Source organism: Aegilops tauschii, chromosome 2, assembly GCF_002575655.3.
Source record: "Aegilops tauschii subsp. strangulata cultivar AL8/78 chromosome 2, Aet v6.0, whole genome shotgun sequence".
Classification (NCBI taxonomy): Eukaryota; Viridiplantae; Streptophyta; class Magnoliopsida; order Poales; family Poaceae; genus Aegilops; species Aegilops tauschii.
In genome coordinates, this window is record NC_053036.3 from 485,995,456 (window position 1) to 486,010,797 (window position 15,342).

A 15,342-nucleotide genomic window follows, 5' to 3' on the forward strand; every position below is an offset into this window, starting at 1 on the left:
TTCCTATGGACTCAATGTGATATTGGATCACTAAAATGAAAATGTAGAGTCTTGAGCTTTTGCCAATATGTGTCCTTAGCATTTTGAGGGGTCCACATCTCTAGTCCATGCCATGCCAATCATTGAACTTTCTGAAATGATCATCTTGAAAGAATATTAGTCCAATGAGCTATATGTTGTTAAGAATTACCAAAACCACCCAGGGATTAGTTGCACTTTCAGAGAGAGAGAGAGAGAGGCGACTTGGGGGGCAAGCCAATCGTCTCACCTTTTCATTACTTCATAATTGTGCTCTTTGTACAATAATTTGAAAAGGTGTAACTATTCAATCTCACTTAGACAATTAATCAATTACTTAGCTTGTTGACTTAAGAATATGCACTCTATTCTGTATATGTAGACACTCCATTATGTATGTGGAATTCTACCTTTGAGATACACAAGACAAGTGAAGATCAACACCTGCACATATTTACTACTCCCCCCGTTCAAAATACAAGGTGTATTACTTTCTATAATGCGCATGTTTGACCAAGTTTCTAGAAAATTATATCAGTATCTACAATACCAAATTTGTATCATTTGATCCACCATGAAAGTTTTCATATTTTATCTATTAGGTATTGGAGGTTGACATTTTCTTCTATAATCTTGGTCAAACATACAATCGTTTGACTTGCATGAAAACTGATGCACCTTATATTCTTGAATGGAGGGAGTAGTAGTTAAGCAGAGCAATGCGATCATTACGAAGCTTTTCATTCCTCTCTATTCATTCAGATGTATATGGTCACAACAATCCTCACCAACAATTCAGTTATTGAGCAAATACTTGTGGGTACCAACTCCAAAGTCCTGTCTAAACCCTTGATAGTACTTTGCCATTTTATCTTGATTCTTACCTGTCGTGAAACTTCTCTTGTTAAGGAGTATAAATATTTTCGCATCCTGGGTGCGTCATTTTGGCCTAAAAGTAATGTTTTGAGGCTCTCTAGTTGGACTCCGCTAAACTTACTCAATTAAAAACCCGGTCAAGATGTTTGGCCAAAATGGCGCACGCAGGATCTGAAAACATTTATACTCCTTAACAAGAGAAGTATTACACAGGCCAGTTATGTTTTACTCCCACCATTCATAAATATAAGATGTTTCGAATATTTTAATATAAACTACATACAGACTAAAATAAGTGAACAAACACATTAAAGTGCGTTTATATACATTAGATTAAAAAAACATCTTATATCTGTGAACTGAGGGAGTAGCGAATTAGGTCACATGGCGTTAACACTTTCCCTATTCCTAGTAGCGGGATGACACGGCTGTGTAGACCAATTTGGTGCTTATCAGGACCTCGGTGAGAAAACCTATATGAATATATAGCCTTTAAATCAGTTTATGAAAGAGCCCAATGCAAAAAAATGCATGTGGGCAACGAATTCCGGCGAAATAGAAGATCTACGTGACCAAATTTTCCTGCTCCTCAGACTTTCTCTACTATGCCTTTTTTCGTGAACTGCTAAATGACATTTAGGGTAGCAATATTGATTTGACTAGTATTAAATTCAAATCGACCCGCACCTCATCGTTTCTGGAGAAAGAAATCCTTCGCAAAGCAATCAACAGAAATCAAATGAATTACCAGTATCAAGAAATGCCTTGCAACCAAACAACAAAATCAACTAAGGTAGTTGTACGTGCAAAATCTCAATCACATCATATCTCCTACCTTTGCATATGGATTTCCTCCCCGCAGCATATCTCATTCTCAACCCAATCAAAATTTTCCTATGCGGAACCACTATAATAAACATGCACCCATTGCAACACATGTGTATTTAGCTAGTCATGCCTAAGGGCTGAGCTAATTTGTGAAGATTCGACCAATACGAAGGTTTACATACCACATGTCATGCTAATCCATTTCTTTCTAGTATAATGAATTTTCTTTTTGACAGAAGCTTGAATATATACTATTTTGAAATTTAGTTTGGGGTTATTGAATTGTGTTGTGTTGAGCAAAATTTATATTTTCTGCTGAAAATAGCCAAAATTTTCAGGTAAAAAATGTTGTACAAATGGTAAAGTAGATATATTAAGCTGGTTGGATAAACGGGATATTCATAATTTTTGGCAATGCCAAATGGAGCCCAAGTCAAATCGTCTTTCCTTACTTAATTACTTTCCAGCAAAACAGAAAAGACAGTCCTATGCCGATTTGAATGCAGTACCATACACATGCCAAAATTAATTATTATCATTTCTAAATCTCTAACTTTGACAATATATGACTATGTTTGTCAGTGTATGTTGTTCTCTTGACCTATCTGAACTCCTTGTAATGGTTGGTTCATTTATTCCATATAAAGAAAAGTGCCTTAAAAAATGATGCTGATGTGTTCCATTTTCAAATTATGAAACCCTTGCAGCCTATAACTGAATCTGCAGGTCGCATATATGTTTTAACAATCGTATAATAATCCATCAGAAAGATCGACTGAAATGTTAAGCATATGTAGCACACTGATTTCAGAGGTCAGACTAAATAACAACAAAAACCACAAGCACACAGATCATAGATAAAAAATCCAACAAGAATAACATATGCAACCCATTCAACCCCCTATCACATGCATGCATATACTATGCTTCAAGTACCAGGAATACAGAAGAACACATGGAAATAAACAGCTATCCCTCGTGCATGACAGGACAGAAGTACTCAGAAATCCATGAGAACACCACAAGCCACATGCATCCAGCATCAAACACTGGCTGCATCGTACATGCATGCATATGCTTGCGATCCTCATGTGGTGCGAGGCAAAGGCACTGTGCCATCCCCTCAATCGTTGCATGCAACTTGTCATGCACCGTTCACATCAAACCCAGTACCAGTAGTTGTACCCGATCACTGCCTTTCGGTACCATAAAAAGGAAACGGAATAGGAAGCAAAACAAGAAACAATAAGCGATGCTAGATCGAGTTGACACATGATGCGCAGACCGCAGAACGGACACTGCACTACAGACTTACAATCTTGCACGAACCACACACACACACACACACATGCAGCTAGCTGTAGCAAGAGAGATCTCCATACATTTATCTCTCTCTCTCCCTGCATGCATGTCCCCCTCACTTCACTTCACACTACAGCAAATCATTTTACTTGACTCGATCCTACATGGAAGGAAATTAAACTAGTGATAAACTCGACTAGAACTTAACCCAAGCTAATCAAAGCCAACTAGGTCGAAACACGAGCAATGCAGCAGTGTTCGACGACGACAACTGACAGTACTAGCTGATACACACACGCACAAATGAGAAGTGCAAAGCCATAACCATGCGTGCGCATGCATGCATACGCGAGCGCACATAAAATATATCTGGCATACCGGCCAAATAGGAGATCGTTCGATCGACCACCGGCTGGGGGCGGGTCGTCGTCGTCGCCTCGATCAGCTCAGCAACCGGCGGCGGGAGGCGGGCCGGGAGGGGGCTGGTGCTGGTTGCCATGGAAGCTGCCGCTGCTGCTGTCGCCGGCCAGCTGCTGCGGCTTCTTGCGCTTCTTCTTCTCGTAGCTGACGCCGCGGGCGCGGGCCTGGTGCTCGCGGACCTCGCGAAGGTAGAGGCGGACGGCGCGCGCAGCGAAGGGGTTGGACTCGGGGCTGCCGCCGTTCTCCTCGTAGGCGGCGCGGAGGCGGCCGACGAGGGCGTCCAGGCTGCCCCAGGCCTGACGGAGCGGGCACGGGCAGGGTGCCGGCGGGCTCGGGTGGCCGAAGAAGGGGCAGGCCGAGGCGTGCACCTTGGTCTTGCCGAACTGGTCAAGGTAGCGCAGGAACTCCAGGACGTGCGCCCCGCTGCACTGAGCCAGGCTCAGCGGCGGCCGGTGGTTCCGCAGGTACTGCCCGAACGTGTTCCAGTCGCGCCGCTTCTGCGCCTCGTACCTGCTCGGCGACTGCGGAGTGCCCCCTGAGGCCACGGAAAGCGAGGAGGTGATGCTGCTCGAGGAGCCGCCACCGTTGCCCCCTCCAGACAGAGGGCTGTCCGGGTTCGCCGACAGGTCCATGGATCAGCTGCTGAGCAGGAAAAGGAAGGAAGCAGACTCAAGCAATGTGACTGTGATCTGAAACTATTTTCTATTAAATTAACTTCTGTAGGGCTTTCCCTTACACTTCTCTTTTCTTAAACAAATGAAATAAACTACAACTTGCTATTAGAAAAGAAATAGCACTACTGTTCCTACATATTCCAGAACCATGATGAGGTCAATGATTACATGTGTGCATATATATAAACTTGAGCTAGCGATCTGTTTGGGAGCAGCTAGTTCTCTCACCATTCGCCACTGCAATTGATGCTTTTAACTTTCTATATAAGCAGTAGATGCAGAAATATTTAGGACGAACAAGAACCTGGAGATCTTTCAGGAAAGGAAAATTTTGGAATCACCTTTGGTGGTGTTGGCAGCTGAGATCTTGGTTTGGCGCTCTTGGAATTACAGGGCAAAGCCAAATGGTGATGGAGGTTGGCTTGAGAGTCTGCACAAAGATAGAAAACATCAGAGGACACATACAAGAAAGAAAGAAAGGTTATTTTGGGAGAGCGATCTGGAAAAGCTCATATCTGTTGCTTCTTACTCGGTGGTGGTGGTAGCCAGCAACAGCCAACAGTTGCTTGTGCTGGCTCTCATAGGTCCATCTGGTGATTGGGAAGATGCTGGGAGAGCAGCAGCTTCATCATCTGTTTGTGATGGTGTGGGGGAATTGTATGCTGCTTCCTCTATTTTTAGGGGGGGATGCCGGGGGTGGTGGATGTATTGTTTGGCCTAAAAAGGGGAGATGTGAAATGACTGAGACATGGAGTACACAGTAGTGACCAGTGAGAGAGTGGAGGAGATGCACTGCTAGTACTGCTAGGGCTTTTAGGTGCTGAAGGGTGGAGCAGGGACACCGAGTGAGAGATGAAAGGTGACATGACAAAAGTAAATATTTTTTTAATTGATAGGTCGGTGTACGGCCTAATGGGGGTGTCGACCTGTTTCTAATTGGTAGTCATTTGATGTCACCGGTCTAAAGTTTCACAATCATACCAACTTGGCAACAAAATATCTAGTAAGCAATTAGGTTCCTTTATTGTACGTTCAAACAGTCTAAACCCATTACCTTCACCATTATATTGTACGTACTAATTAATATAGTACTCCTTCTGTTTCACAAATGTAAGACGTTTTGACAGTTTGAACAGAGGGAGTACATGTTTACGAGACCAAATACTTCACATTACCACGAAGTATGTATTGTAACAAAGTAAAACGTTTAGGCAGTTTATTGTCAAAACGTCTAACATTTGTGAACATACAGAGGGAGTATATGTTTACGAGATCAAATACTTTACATTACTATGAAGTATGTATTGTGACAAAGCAAATAAATTATTTGTTCTGAGAAGTGTTGATCCTGATATTCATAGGAACGGGCTAATAAAAACTAAGTGGTGTTTCTGGAATACCATAACATGGCCACTAAATCACATATTTATCATCCCCTGTTGCACTCTCCAATATATATAATCTAGGCATGTCATTCCATGCGCCATCGTCCACTAGAATCAGGGTTTATTTGACCTGATTTTGGTAGTTTGAAGGAGTAGGATGGACTAGGATGGACAGTTTCCAATTGCAAGTGTGCAATATGGCCGGACTTTCGCCTTGTGAAAACAATATGCAGGACATACACATATGCCTTGGTATAGTTTAGCCTTGATGTATTGCATACTCATATTTGAGTGACATTCTGTCATACGGTGAAAAAAAAATATTCTTCATGATGAACTATATGGAAAATGGAGACTATGCAACAGGTGACTAGGACATGGAGTCACATGTGAAAAAGATATCGATCACATGTTCCACGCGCAATTCTACATTGGATGATACCTTTAAATTTTCATGGTTTTCTTTCTATTTTTCAGATTATCTTAACTTTCAGTCAATTTTGCTAGTGTTTTATCGAGATGTATGTTGTATCAGACTAAAACATTAAGGGCTTCTTTGATATATATGATTTCTAAAATGTAAAAATATGAAGAAATAACATAGAGTGTAATATCATGCCCACTTCAATTATTGAATAGGAGTATGTAACACAGTTTTTTTGGTTGCACAATAGAAAAAAACAAAGAATTCTTCCAAATGTGTTGTCAATAAAATTTATCTTCTAAAAAATAGTGCTATGGAATCTTTCATCCCCTAAAAAAGGAATCTTTTCATTACAAATTTTCTAATATTTTTTTCGAGGATTCCAAATTTTGAAATTCGTATACGAGAAAACTTTGAATCAAAGTGACCGTAACAAGGAATATAGAAAGCAGTGGCATATACGGTTTCTCTTATATTTTCAAGCTAGCCATGCATGCTATAGTGACAAATCACATAATCCAAGATCCATTTTTATGAGGGCATTCTTAGGTTCATGTATGCATCTATGCACAATCATATGTGGTCAATTAATTAGTTCATCATGAAAGATCATAGCCTGGAAAATGTTGGCTGACATGTAGTACAACAGGACTCCTAGAAATGGGAGACAAATTGTGTGCAAAGACATATTTACTTCTTATTTATTTGCTTGGTAAATTGTCCCATAGGGTATGCATTGTATTTTAATACATTTTCTATGGTGCTCATATGCATGCCAATATCTTTTGAAGATGGATCTCATTTGCTGGTTATAAGGTGGTGGTTCTTGTTGTTTTTTGCGTAAGCCCCACATGGTTATACTTTATGTAATAAATGTTTTAACATTTATTTACTTTGCTTTGGTGAATTAACATTTCTTTATATACTATATAACTACAAGAATATTTGTGCTCATTTTGATGGTGACTGATGAAATCGAATACTAGTCAATTTTAGACTTTAATGTATATTTTAATTTGTCACTGCAAAGGGGTTACTACTTTCACTATTGTCATTTCTATCTTATCGAGCTGACTAACTAGATGATGAAGTCTTTTCAAACTTTACACCAAAAGGTTACCCAGGACTTTCCATTTTCGAAAGAGAGCGCGGCTTAAATGTCAAGCCTTACATATAATTGAATGCATAACTAGGGGTACACTTGGAGTACACGGATAATTTTCTCTGCTGCAATGATTATTTGCGACGCATTTTGTTAAAGTTAGCTAGCACACAAATAGTGCAGCTACAACTTAGGCTTGGTTAATCAGTGCTTTAGTTGATTGTGAGGCATGCTATTCAGTTCTCAATATTGTAACTTGATATTTTATATATAATTTCACCGTTTTCACCTTTGAGAGAAACACGGAGTGCAACTTGCAGATACATTCATGTGCACACTGAATTACACCATGCTTGCTAGAAAATGAATTTCTCACAGATGTCTCCCTGCAGAATACAGATCCTTAAGGTTTTATTTGAAATTTTAAAATTTGTCAGGCGGCTGTCTTTTGCTTTATTTCCACACCTTCTTTTTGCTCAAGTAACCACGCCGAGGCACAGTATACTGGGTCAAAATTGTTTTGTTTGTTATATTTCCTGTTTCATATAGTCTGTGACACTTCGAATTTAAGTGATGAATATGTGTAGCCAAATTATCTTCGCTCTAGGTCCGTGCCCTGCAACTGAATTATGATTTCAAGTTACAACCTGTTATGTTCAGCCTATGGGCAATTGGCAGCTGAGATTAAGGCTCTCATGGTAGGCAAGGAGTTTGTTCCCCAGAAGATTAGTCATTCACAAAATAGGGTAGCAGATCGGTTGGCTTTTTATAGCCGTACTGGGTCGTGTACATCTGTATGGTTGCATTGTGGATCTCCATGTATCAAGGACCTCGTGCCTCTCGATTGTAACCTTATCCTATGGAATAAACTCCTTTTATACCTCGTAAAAAAGACAATATGATTTCAAGTGCAACTTTGAGATTGCACACCCAATACCATGACACGTACTCTCCTTCCTCATATTGGTTTTCACCTCTTCCCTTCTATATGAATAGGCAGTGCTTCTGTCGGTTGCTCGAAAAAAAAACCAATGACACGAGAATGCTATTTTCGCCGATGCATTTCTTTTTCTGTTGTTGTAATCCATTTAAACAATAATACTAGTGATTCTCGAAAATAAAAAAACCTTCTCTGTAAAGAAATGAAAAAACGCTCTTATATTTCTTTACGAAGGAAGAACTAGAGAAACGGTTCAAATGCAAAAAGATGCACCGCGGATGAATAAGCAGGGGCTGTGCTGAGCTGTGCACCACAGAAACAAGCAGGCGCTAGCAGCTCTGCATATCACGACGACACGAGACTGTCTAACCAAAGCGAAAATAAAAGGAAAATAGCTCGAATTTATTCTTACATGATTCGATCGGGCCGGGACTGATGTGTCCACTCGTCTTGGGACTTGCCTCCATCATGTACGAATTAATTCCTCTCGTACATTCTTCCGCAGTGCTCTGATGGACTATCTATATATGATCAAGTTGGGGCCTAGCTAGTGGCTAGTACGGAACGCCTGTGCATCTCTACTGTGCGTGGCGTGATCGGTGCTGGTTTAAATTTCATGCAAACATGCATTGGGTAAATTCTTTCTCACATGTTCGTTCTTGCAAGGGAAGAAACATACTCCCACCGTTTCTAAATATAAGTCTTTTCAGACATTCCAATGCGATACATACAAATAAAATGAGTAAATCTGCACTTTAAAATACGTCTATATACATTCGTATGTAGTCCATATTGAAATATCTAAAAAGACTTATATTTAGAAACGGAGGGAGTACTATATACACTATATACACCAGAATAGTGTTAAGAGCCATATATATGATGCTGATCCACAATTTAATCAATCACATATGTTGCCATCGAAAAGACTTGTTAATTTATTAATCCCATCAACATGAATGATATCTAAGTTAGGTCTAAATGTTAGGCTGATGGGACTACCAACCAGTTAGCTGTGTGCATTTGATATGTTGAACAGGGGCGTGTACAGTTTTGCTGAGGTGAACAGCACCAAAGAGGCATTACTGCAGCGCAGGTAGGAATCTTTTGGCTAGGGCCCGGCTGGTTAAGTGCTAGTGGTACATGTGAGCAAGCGAGCTATGCAATCAATTAACAGTTCACCTCTTGGAAAAAGAGTTAGCTAGCTACTTGAGCAAGGCAAGCTTCATTATTGGTGCCAAGAGCCTGGCCATGCTTCTAGTTCTAGGGCCAACAAGCCATGTGCGCCTACTGCTTGACCAGATTTCTTCGAAGAAATTGACGAGGAGTTGTGAAACAATTGCCCGTGATGATGCTAGTGACAAGAGATAAAGAAGGATTAGTTTATCGAAGGTGTCTGACACACCTAGCTATACCGGAATTGAAGCATACAGTATAAGATAAATATATACCATGTGTGACACTGGTGCAATCTCTCGCTCAATCGTATGATCTCTTGATTTAACGTCTGATAAAGCGTTATCTTAGGAGCTGTTCCCACAAGAGACATGTTTCTAAACCTTGCTTTCCATAACAATTATAACCACATTTTCTTTGGAACCGTGCGAACTGCATGTGTATTCATAAAAGAAGGAAGAAGTTACTATAATACCAAAGAAGGCATGACCCGGACAACGCCATAGCTACTTGCCATTCCACTCCACTTTCAGCTCTCTCCGCTCAGCCTAGGTCCTCTCCAGCGTTCTTCGGCATAGCATGCAGCGGATCTAAGTTCGACAACTAAAAATTCGTCAACCGGGACCCGCGGAGATGAGGAAGAGTTTGTCATCTGGCTGGCTCCACTACAAAAAAACATTTTTGTGATGTTACGTCTTTGTCATAGTGGGTCATGTTTTCTGTCATGCATGTACATCTATGATGATTTTATGACAAATCAAGATAGTCATACATGTGTTGTCGTAGGTCTAATAGGTGTTTCATAGTTTTCAGTTTCAAATACTTCATCAGTTTCAGCATTCTTAATATCTTTAACTCTATCAAGTTGTTCATCAAGAAATTCACATAGTGGCACATTATCATCATGCAAGGTACTAGCATCATCATAAGCATCATTCGTAGCAGAAGTAGCATCATCAATAATTTGCGACATATCAGGATTAATAGCATGTGATGGTATTGCAAGTTTACTCAAAACAGAAGGTGAATCAAGTATAGAGCTAGATGACAGTTCCTTACCTCCCCTCGTATTAGAGGGAAAAATCTTGGTTCTTGTATCTTTCAGATTCTTCATAGTGATAAATATATATAAATTTCAAGTGACTCAACAAATATAGCTATGCTCCCGAAAACAGCGCCAGAAAAAGGACCTGATAACCCACAAGTATAGAGGATCGCAACAGTTTTCAAAGGTAGAGTATTCAACCCAAATTTATTGATTCGACACAAGGGGAGTCAAAGAATATTTGTAAGTATTAGCAGTTGATTTTTCAATTCAACCACACCTGGAGATTAAATATCTGCAGCAAAATGATCAGTAACACCGTAATATGATAGTTTTGATAGCAGTGGTAACAGTAGCAATGGTAATGGTGATAGCAGTAACAGTTTTGTAGCAGTTGTTATAGTAGCAATAGCAATATTCACTTAGCAAGAGCAACAGTTGGAAAACTTGTAGGCATTGGATTGGTGAATTCGTTGGATGATATTCATTATATAACAGTCATAACCTAGGGCGACACAGAACTAGCACCAGTTCATAAATATAATGTAGGCATGCATCCCGTAAATAGTCATACGTGCTTATGGAAAAGCACTTGCATGACATCTTTTGTCCTACCCTCCCGTGGCAGCGGGGTCCATAAAGAAACTAAGGGATATTAATGCCTCCTTTTAATAGAGAACCGGAACAAACATTAACACATAGTGAATACATGAACTCCTCAAACTACGGTCATCACCGGAAAGTATCCCAATTACTGTCACCATGGGGTTTACAGATCATAACACGTAATAGGTGCATATGGCTTGCAAGATCGGATCTAGAACATAGATATAATGGTGAAAACATAAATGGTTCAGATCTGAAATCATGGCACTCGGGCCGTAATGACAAGCATTAAGCATAGCAAAGTCATAACAATATCAATCTCATAACATAATGGATACTAGGGATCAAGACCTAACAAAACTAACTCGATTACATGATAAATCTCATCCAACTCCTGACCGACCAGCGAGCCTACGAAAGAATTACTCACTCCCGGCGGGGAGCATCATTGAATTGGTGATTGAGGATGGTTGGTGATGACGAAGACCGAAGTTCCCCCTCTCCGAAACTCTAAACAGACTCCAGATCTGGCCTCCCGATGAAGAACAGGAGGTGGCGGCGGCTCCGTATCGTAAAACACGATGAAACTTCCTATCCTATTTTTTCTCTGAAAATAGGATTTTATAGCGTCGGGATTAGGGCCAGCGGGGCCTCGAGGGCCCCACCACCCACCAGGGCGCGCCAGAGGGGGTGGCGCGCCCTGGTGTCTTGTGGGCAGCCAGCCCCCCCTCCAGTGGGTCTTGGTTCTAGTATTTTTTATTTATTGCAAAATAATTCTTCAAAAAGTTTCGTCCAAATCCGAGAACTTTTATTTCTGCACAAAAACAACACCATGTTAGTTCTGCTGAAAACAACGTTAGTCCGGGTTAGTTTCGTTCAAATCATGCAAATTAGAGTACAAAACATGGGCAAAAGCGTTAGGAAAAGTAGATACGATGGAGAGTATCACGTCCCTGTACCCTTTATATATTATAGAAAATAAACAAAAAGGTGCAAGTCACATGCACCACAAAAATCTCCTCCGATCTATTTTTCTTTGCAAGTTATACGGGAGTTTCTGTCGAGTCGTTCCGTCTTGCCGAGATCAATCGATCCATCTAAAGCCAGCCTCAAGATTGTGTGTACGTACTTCTACAGCAAGACTTGCACGTACGGCAGGGATCGATCAAGCAGCCTGCCTGAGTGGTTCTTAGTGCATGTACGTGCTGATGTAGCTCTGGGTAAATTGATCCCGTGATCAAAAGCCAACAATTGGTATCAGAGCCTCGACGATCTACGATGATGACAGACAACGACAAGGAGTCGGTCAAGTCCGGCGACGGCGGTTCCAAGGCGAACATGAACGGCGACAAGGTGAAGAAAGGCGGCAAGTCAGCAACCCGTGGCGCAGGAACGGGTGGTGGCAACGTACTGGCGCATCGCAACATCCCCATCCAGTACCCGATGCTCACCGACACCAATTACATCGTGTGGGCGGTGAAGATTATTCTCCAAACCCTCCGAGTGTTACAGGAAATCATGGACAACGACGTCGACAAGGAGTGCGACAAAGGTGCCATGGCCACAACGATTCTATGAGGATTGGAGAAGATCGCGTCACAAAGGCTCGGGCACAAGTGTTCAAGCACCAATTTCACAAGTTGTAGATGGAGGAAACTGAATCGGTGAACGACTACGCCATGCGTCTGATTACTTTGGTGGGAGAGATCCGCGCGCTTGGTGTGAAGCTCGAGGAAGCCGAGATCGTGGAGAAATTTTTCGGTTCGGTGACTGATAAATTCACATACATCATCGAAACGCTCGAGCAGCGTTATGACATCAACGACATGACCATAAAGGAGGCGATCAGACGATTGTGGACATGGGAAGAGAATGCTCGTGGCTGTCGGAAAGGCAACGGAGGAGTTAGTGACCAACTCATGTACTCGTGCGCAGATTGGGAGTCCCCAAGTGGCAAAGGAAGGCGCAACGTTGGCGATGGCTCAAGCAATGCGAAGCGTTGCGAATAAACCAGAAAAGGCAAAGAAAAAGGCAAGACACAAGGTCGTGGTAAGGCGGACCGACCTAAAGAGCGGGAGTCAAAGAACTTGGATATGTCTCAGGTCAAGTGCTATAACTGCAACGAGATGTGTCACTTTGCGAAGGATTGTCTGGAGCCTAACAAGCGGGAGATCAAGGCAAATTTGGCGAAGCAGGAAGACGAACGTCCATGTCTTCTGATGGCCGAAGTTTGTGATCTTGTCCAAAAGGTGGTTATGAAACCAAACCGGAAGGTGCTACTTCATGAGAAGAAAGTAATACCAAAGTTAACGAACCAAAATGTGTCATGGTATCTAGACACGGGTGCCAGTAACCACATGACGGGGTGCAAGGAGAAATTCCTCGAGCTAGAATATGATGTTCAAGCTCGGTCAAGTTCGGTGATGGTTCAAATGTGGATATTTGCCGGCAAGGATATGTCCTCTTCGAGGGTCTCACAGGAGAACATCGCATTCTCACCGAAGTATACTACATCCCACGGCTTGGCAACAACATCATCTCTGTCAGAAAAGTTGATGAGAATGGATGCAAGGTGGATATTGAGAACGGAGTGATGGCGATCTTAGACAACCTCTGAAACGTGCTAGCCCGTGTAAATCACACATGGAACATGCTCTACATCCTCAACCTTGATCAATCTCAACCAGAGTGTTGGCTTGCCAAGAGTGATGATTATTCGTGGTTATGGCATGCTAGATTTGGACACGTTAAGTTCTACGCCTTGAAGAAGATGTCGAAGATGGAGATGGTATTTGGGATGCCGTTTATCAAGCATGTTGATCGAGTATGTGATGCGTGCTTGATACGTCTCCAACGTATCTATAATTTTTGATTGTTCCATATTGTTATATTATCATTCTTGGATGTTTTACAATCATTTTATAGCAACTTTATATCATTTTTTGGGAATAACATATTGACATAGTGCCCAGTGCCAGTTGCTGTTTTTTGCTTGTTTTTTTACATCGCAGAAAATCAATTCCAAATGGAGTCCAAATGCAGCAACACTTTTTGGAGAATTTTTATGGACCAGAAGGAACAACATGGGCCAAAGAAGTACCAGAGGGGTGTCCCGAGGGGGGAACAACCCACCTGGGCGCGCCTGGGGCCCCAGGCGCACCCTGGTGGGTTGTGCCGACCTCGGTGGCCTCCTGCACCACCTCTTTGCCCTATAAATACCCAAATATTCCAGAAACCCTAGGGGAGTCGACGAAACACAATTCCAGCCGCCGCAAGTTCTAGAACCACGAGATCCAATCTAGACACCATCACGGAGGGGTTCATCATCCTCATTGGTGCCTCTCTGATGATGCATGAGTAGTTCATTGTAGACCTACGGGTCCATAGGCAGTAGCCAGATGGATTCCACTCTCTCTTTTGATTGTCAATACAATGGTCTCTTGGAGATCTATTTGATGTAACTCTTTTTGCGGTGTGTTTGTTGGGATCCGATGAACTTTGAGTTTATGATCAGATCTATTTATCCATGAAAGTTATTTGAGTTTTGATCTCTTATATATATGCATGATTATTTATAGCCTCGTATTTCTTCTTCAAATCTTTGGTTTAGTTAGGCCAACTAGATCGATTTTTCTTGCCATGGGAAGAGGTGCTTTGTGATGGGTTCGATCATGCGGTATTCTTTCCCAGTGACAGAAAGGGAAGCAAGACACGTATTGATCGTTGCTATTAAGGATAACAAGATGGGGTCGGTTCCTACATGAATAGATCTTGTCTACATCATGTCATCGTTCTTATTGCATTACTCCGTTTCTCCATGAACTTAATACACTAGATGCATGCTGGATAGCGGTCGATATGTGAAGTAATTGTAGTAGATGCAGGCAGTAGTTGGTCTACTAATCTTGGACGTGATGCATATATATTGATCATTGCCTGGACATCGTCATAATTATTTGAGGTTCTATCAATTGCCCAATAGTAATTTTTTTACCCACCGTGTGCTATTTCTCGAGAGAAGCCACTAGTGAAATCTACGGCCCCCGGGTCTATTCTTCATCATATTTGCGTTCCGATCTATTATTTGCTTTGAGATCTATTTCTTTTGTTTTTAGATCTATTATTCCAAAAAAACCAAAATACCTTGCTCAACTTTATTGTTACCTTTTTTTGTTTTGCGTTTTATCAAGATCTATTTATCCAATCTATCACAATTTTATCCCGTCAACTTTCCAATTTCCTACGCCGTTACCCGTAAGAGGGATTGACAACCCCTCATAAGCGTCCGGTTGCAAGTATTTGTTCTTTGTGTGCATGTACCGTTTACATAGTGCTGCTTGGTTCTCCTACTGGATTGATACCTTGGTTTCATAACTGAGGGAAAGACCAACCATAGCTGTGTTGCATCATCCCTTCCTCTTTGGGTAAATACCAACGTAGTTCAAGCCGCATCAGTGCTTGGTTGGAAAACAACAACGCAGGTCGTTCCCTGCTCAGTCCACCTATCGTGCAAGTGATGCACTCGAGCTGCTCCATGGTGATCTAT

General features: G+C 41.6%; 1 protein-coding gene across 1 annotated transcript; it reads right to left on the bottom strand.

Moving 5' to 3' along the window:
• Nucleotides 1-2,960: 2,960 nt before the first annotated feature.
• On the bottom strand, nucleotides 2,961-4,827 carry LOC109759234 (protein G1-like4). Its single transcript, XM_020318058.4, has 3 exons — nucleotides 4,648-4,827; nucleotides 4,460-4,548; nucleotides 2,961-4,083 (listed from the first exon to the last, which is right to left on the bottom strand). The coding sequence occupies exon 3, from the start codon at nucleotides 4,074-4,076 to the stop codon at nucleotides 3,471-3,473; it is 606 nt and encodes a 201-aa protein (XP_020173647.1). The 5' UTR covers nucleotides 4,077-4,083; nucleotides 4,460-4,548; nucleotides 4,648-4,827; the 3' UTR covers nucleotides 2,961-3,470.
• Between the last annotated feature and the right edge of the window lie 10,515 nt (nucleotides 4,828-15,342).

Bases quoted from the DNA above. Each gene is read 5' to 3' on its own strand.
- LOC109759234 (XM_020318058.4), bottom strand. From the start codon at position 4,076: ATGGACCTGTCGGCGAACCCGGACAGCCCTCTGTCTGGAGGGGGCAAC.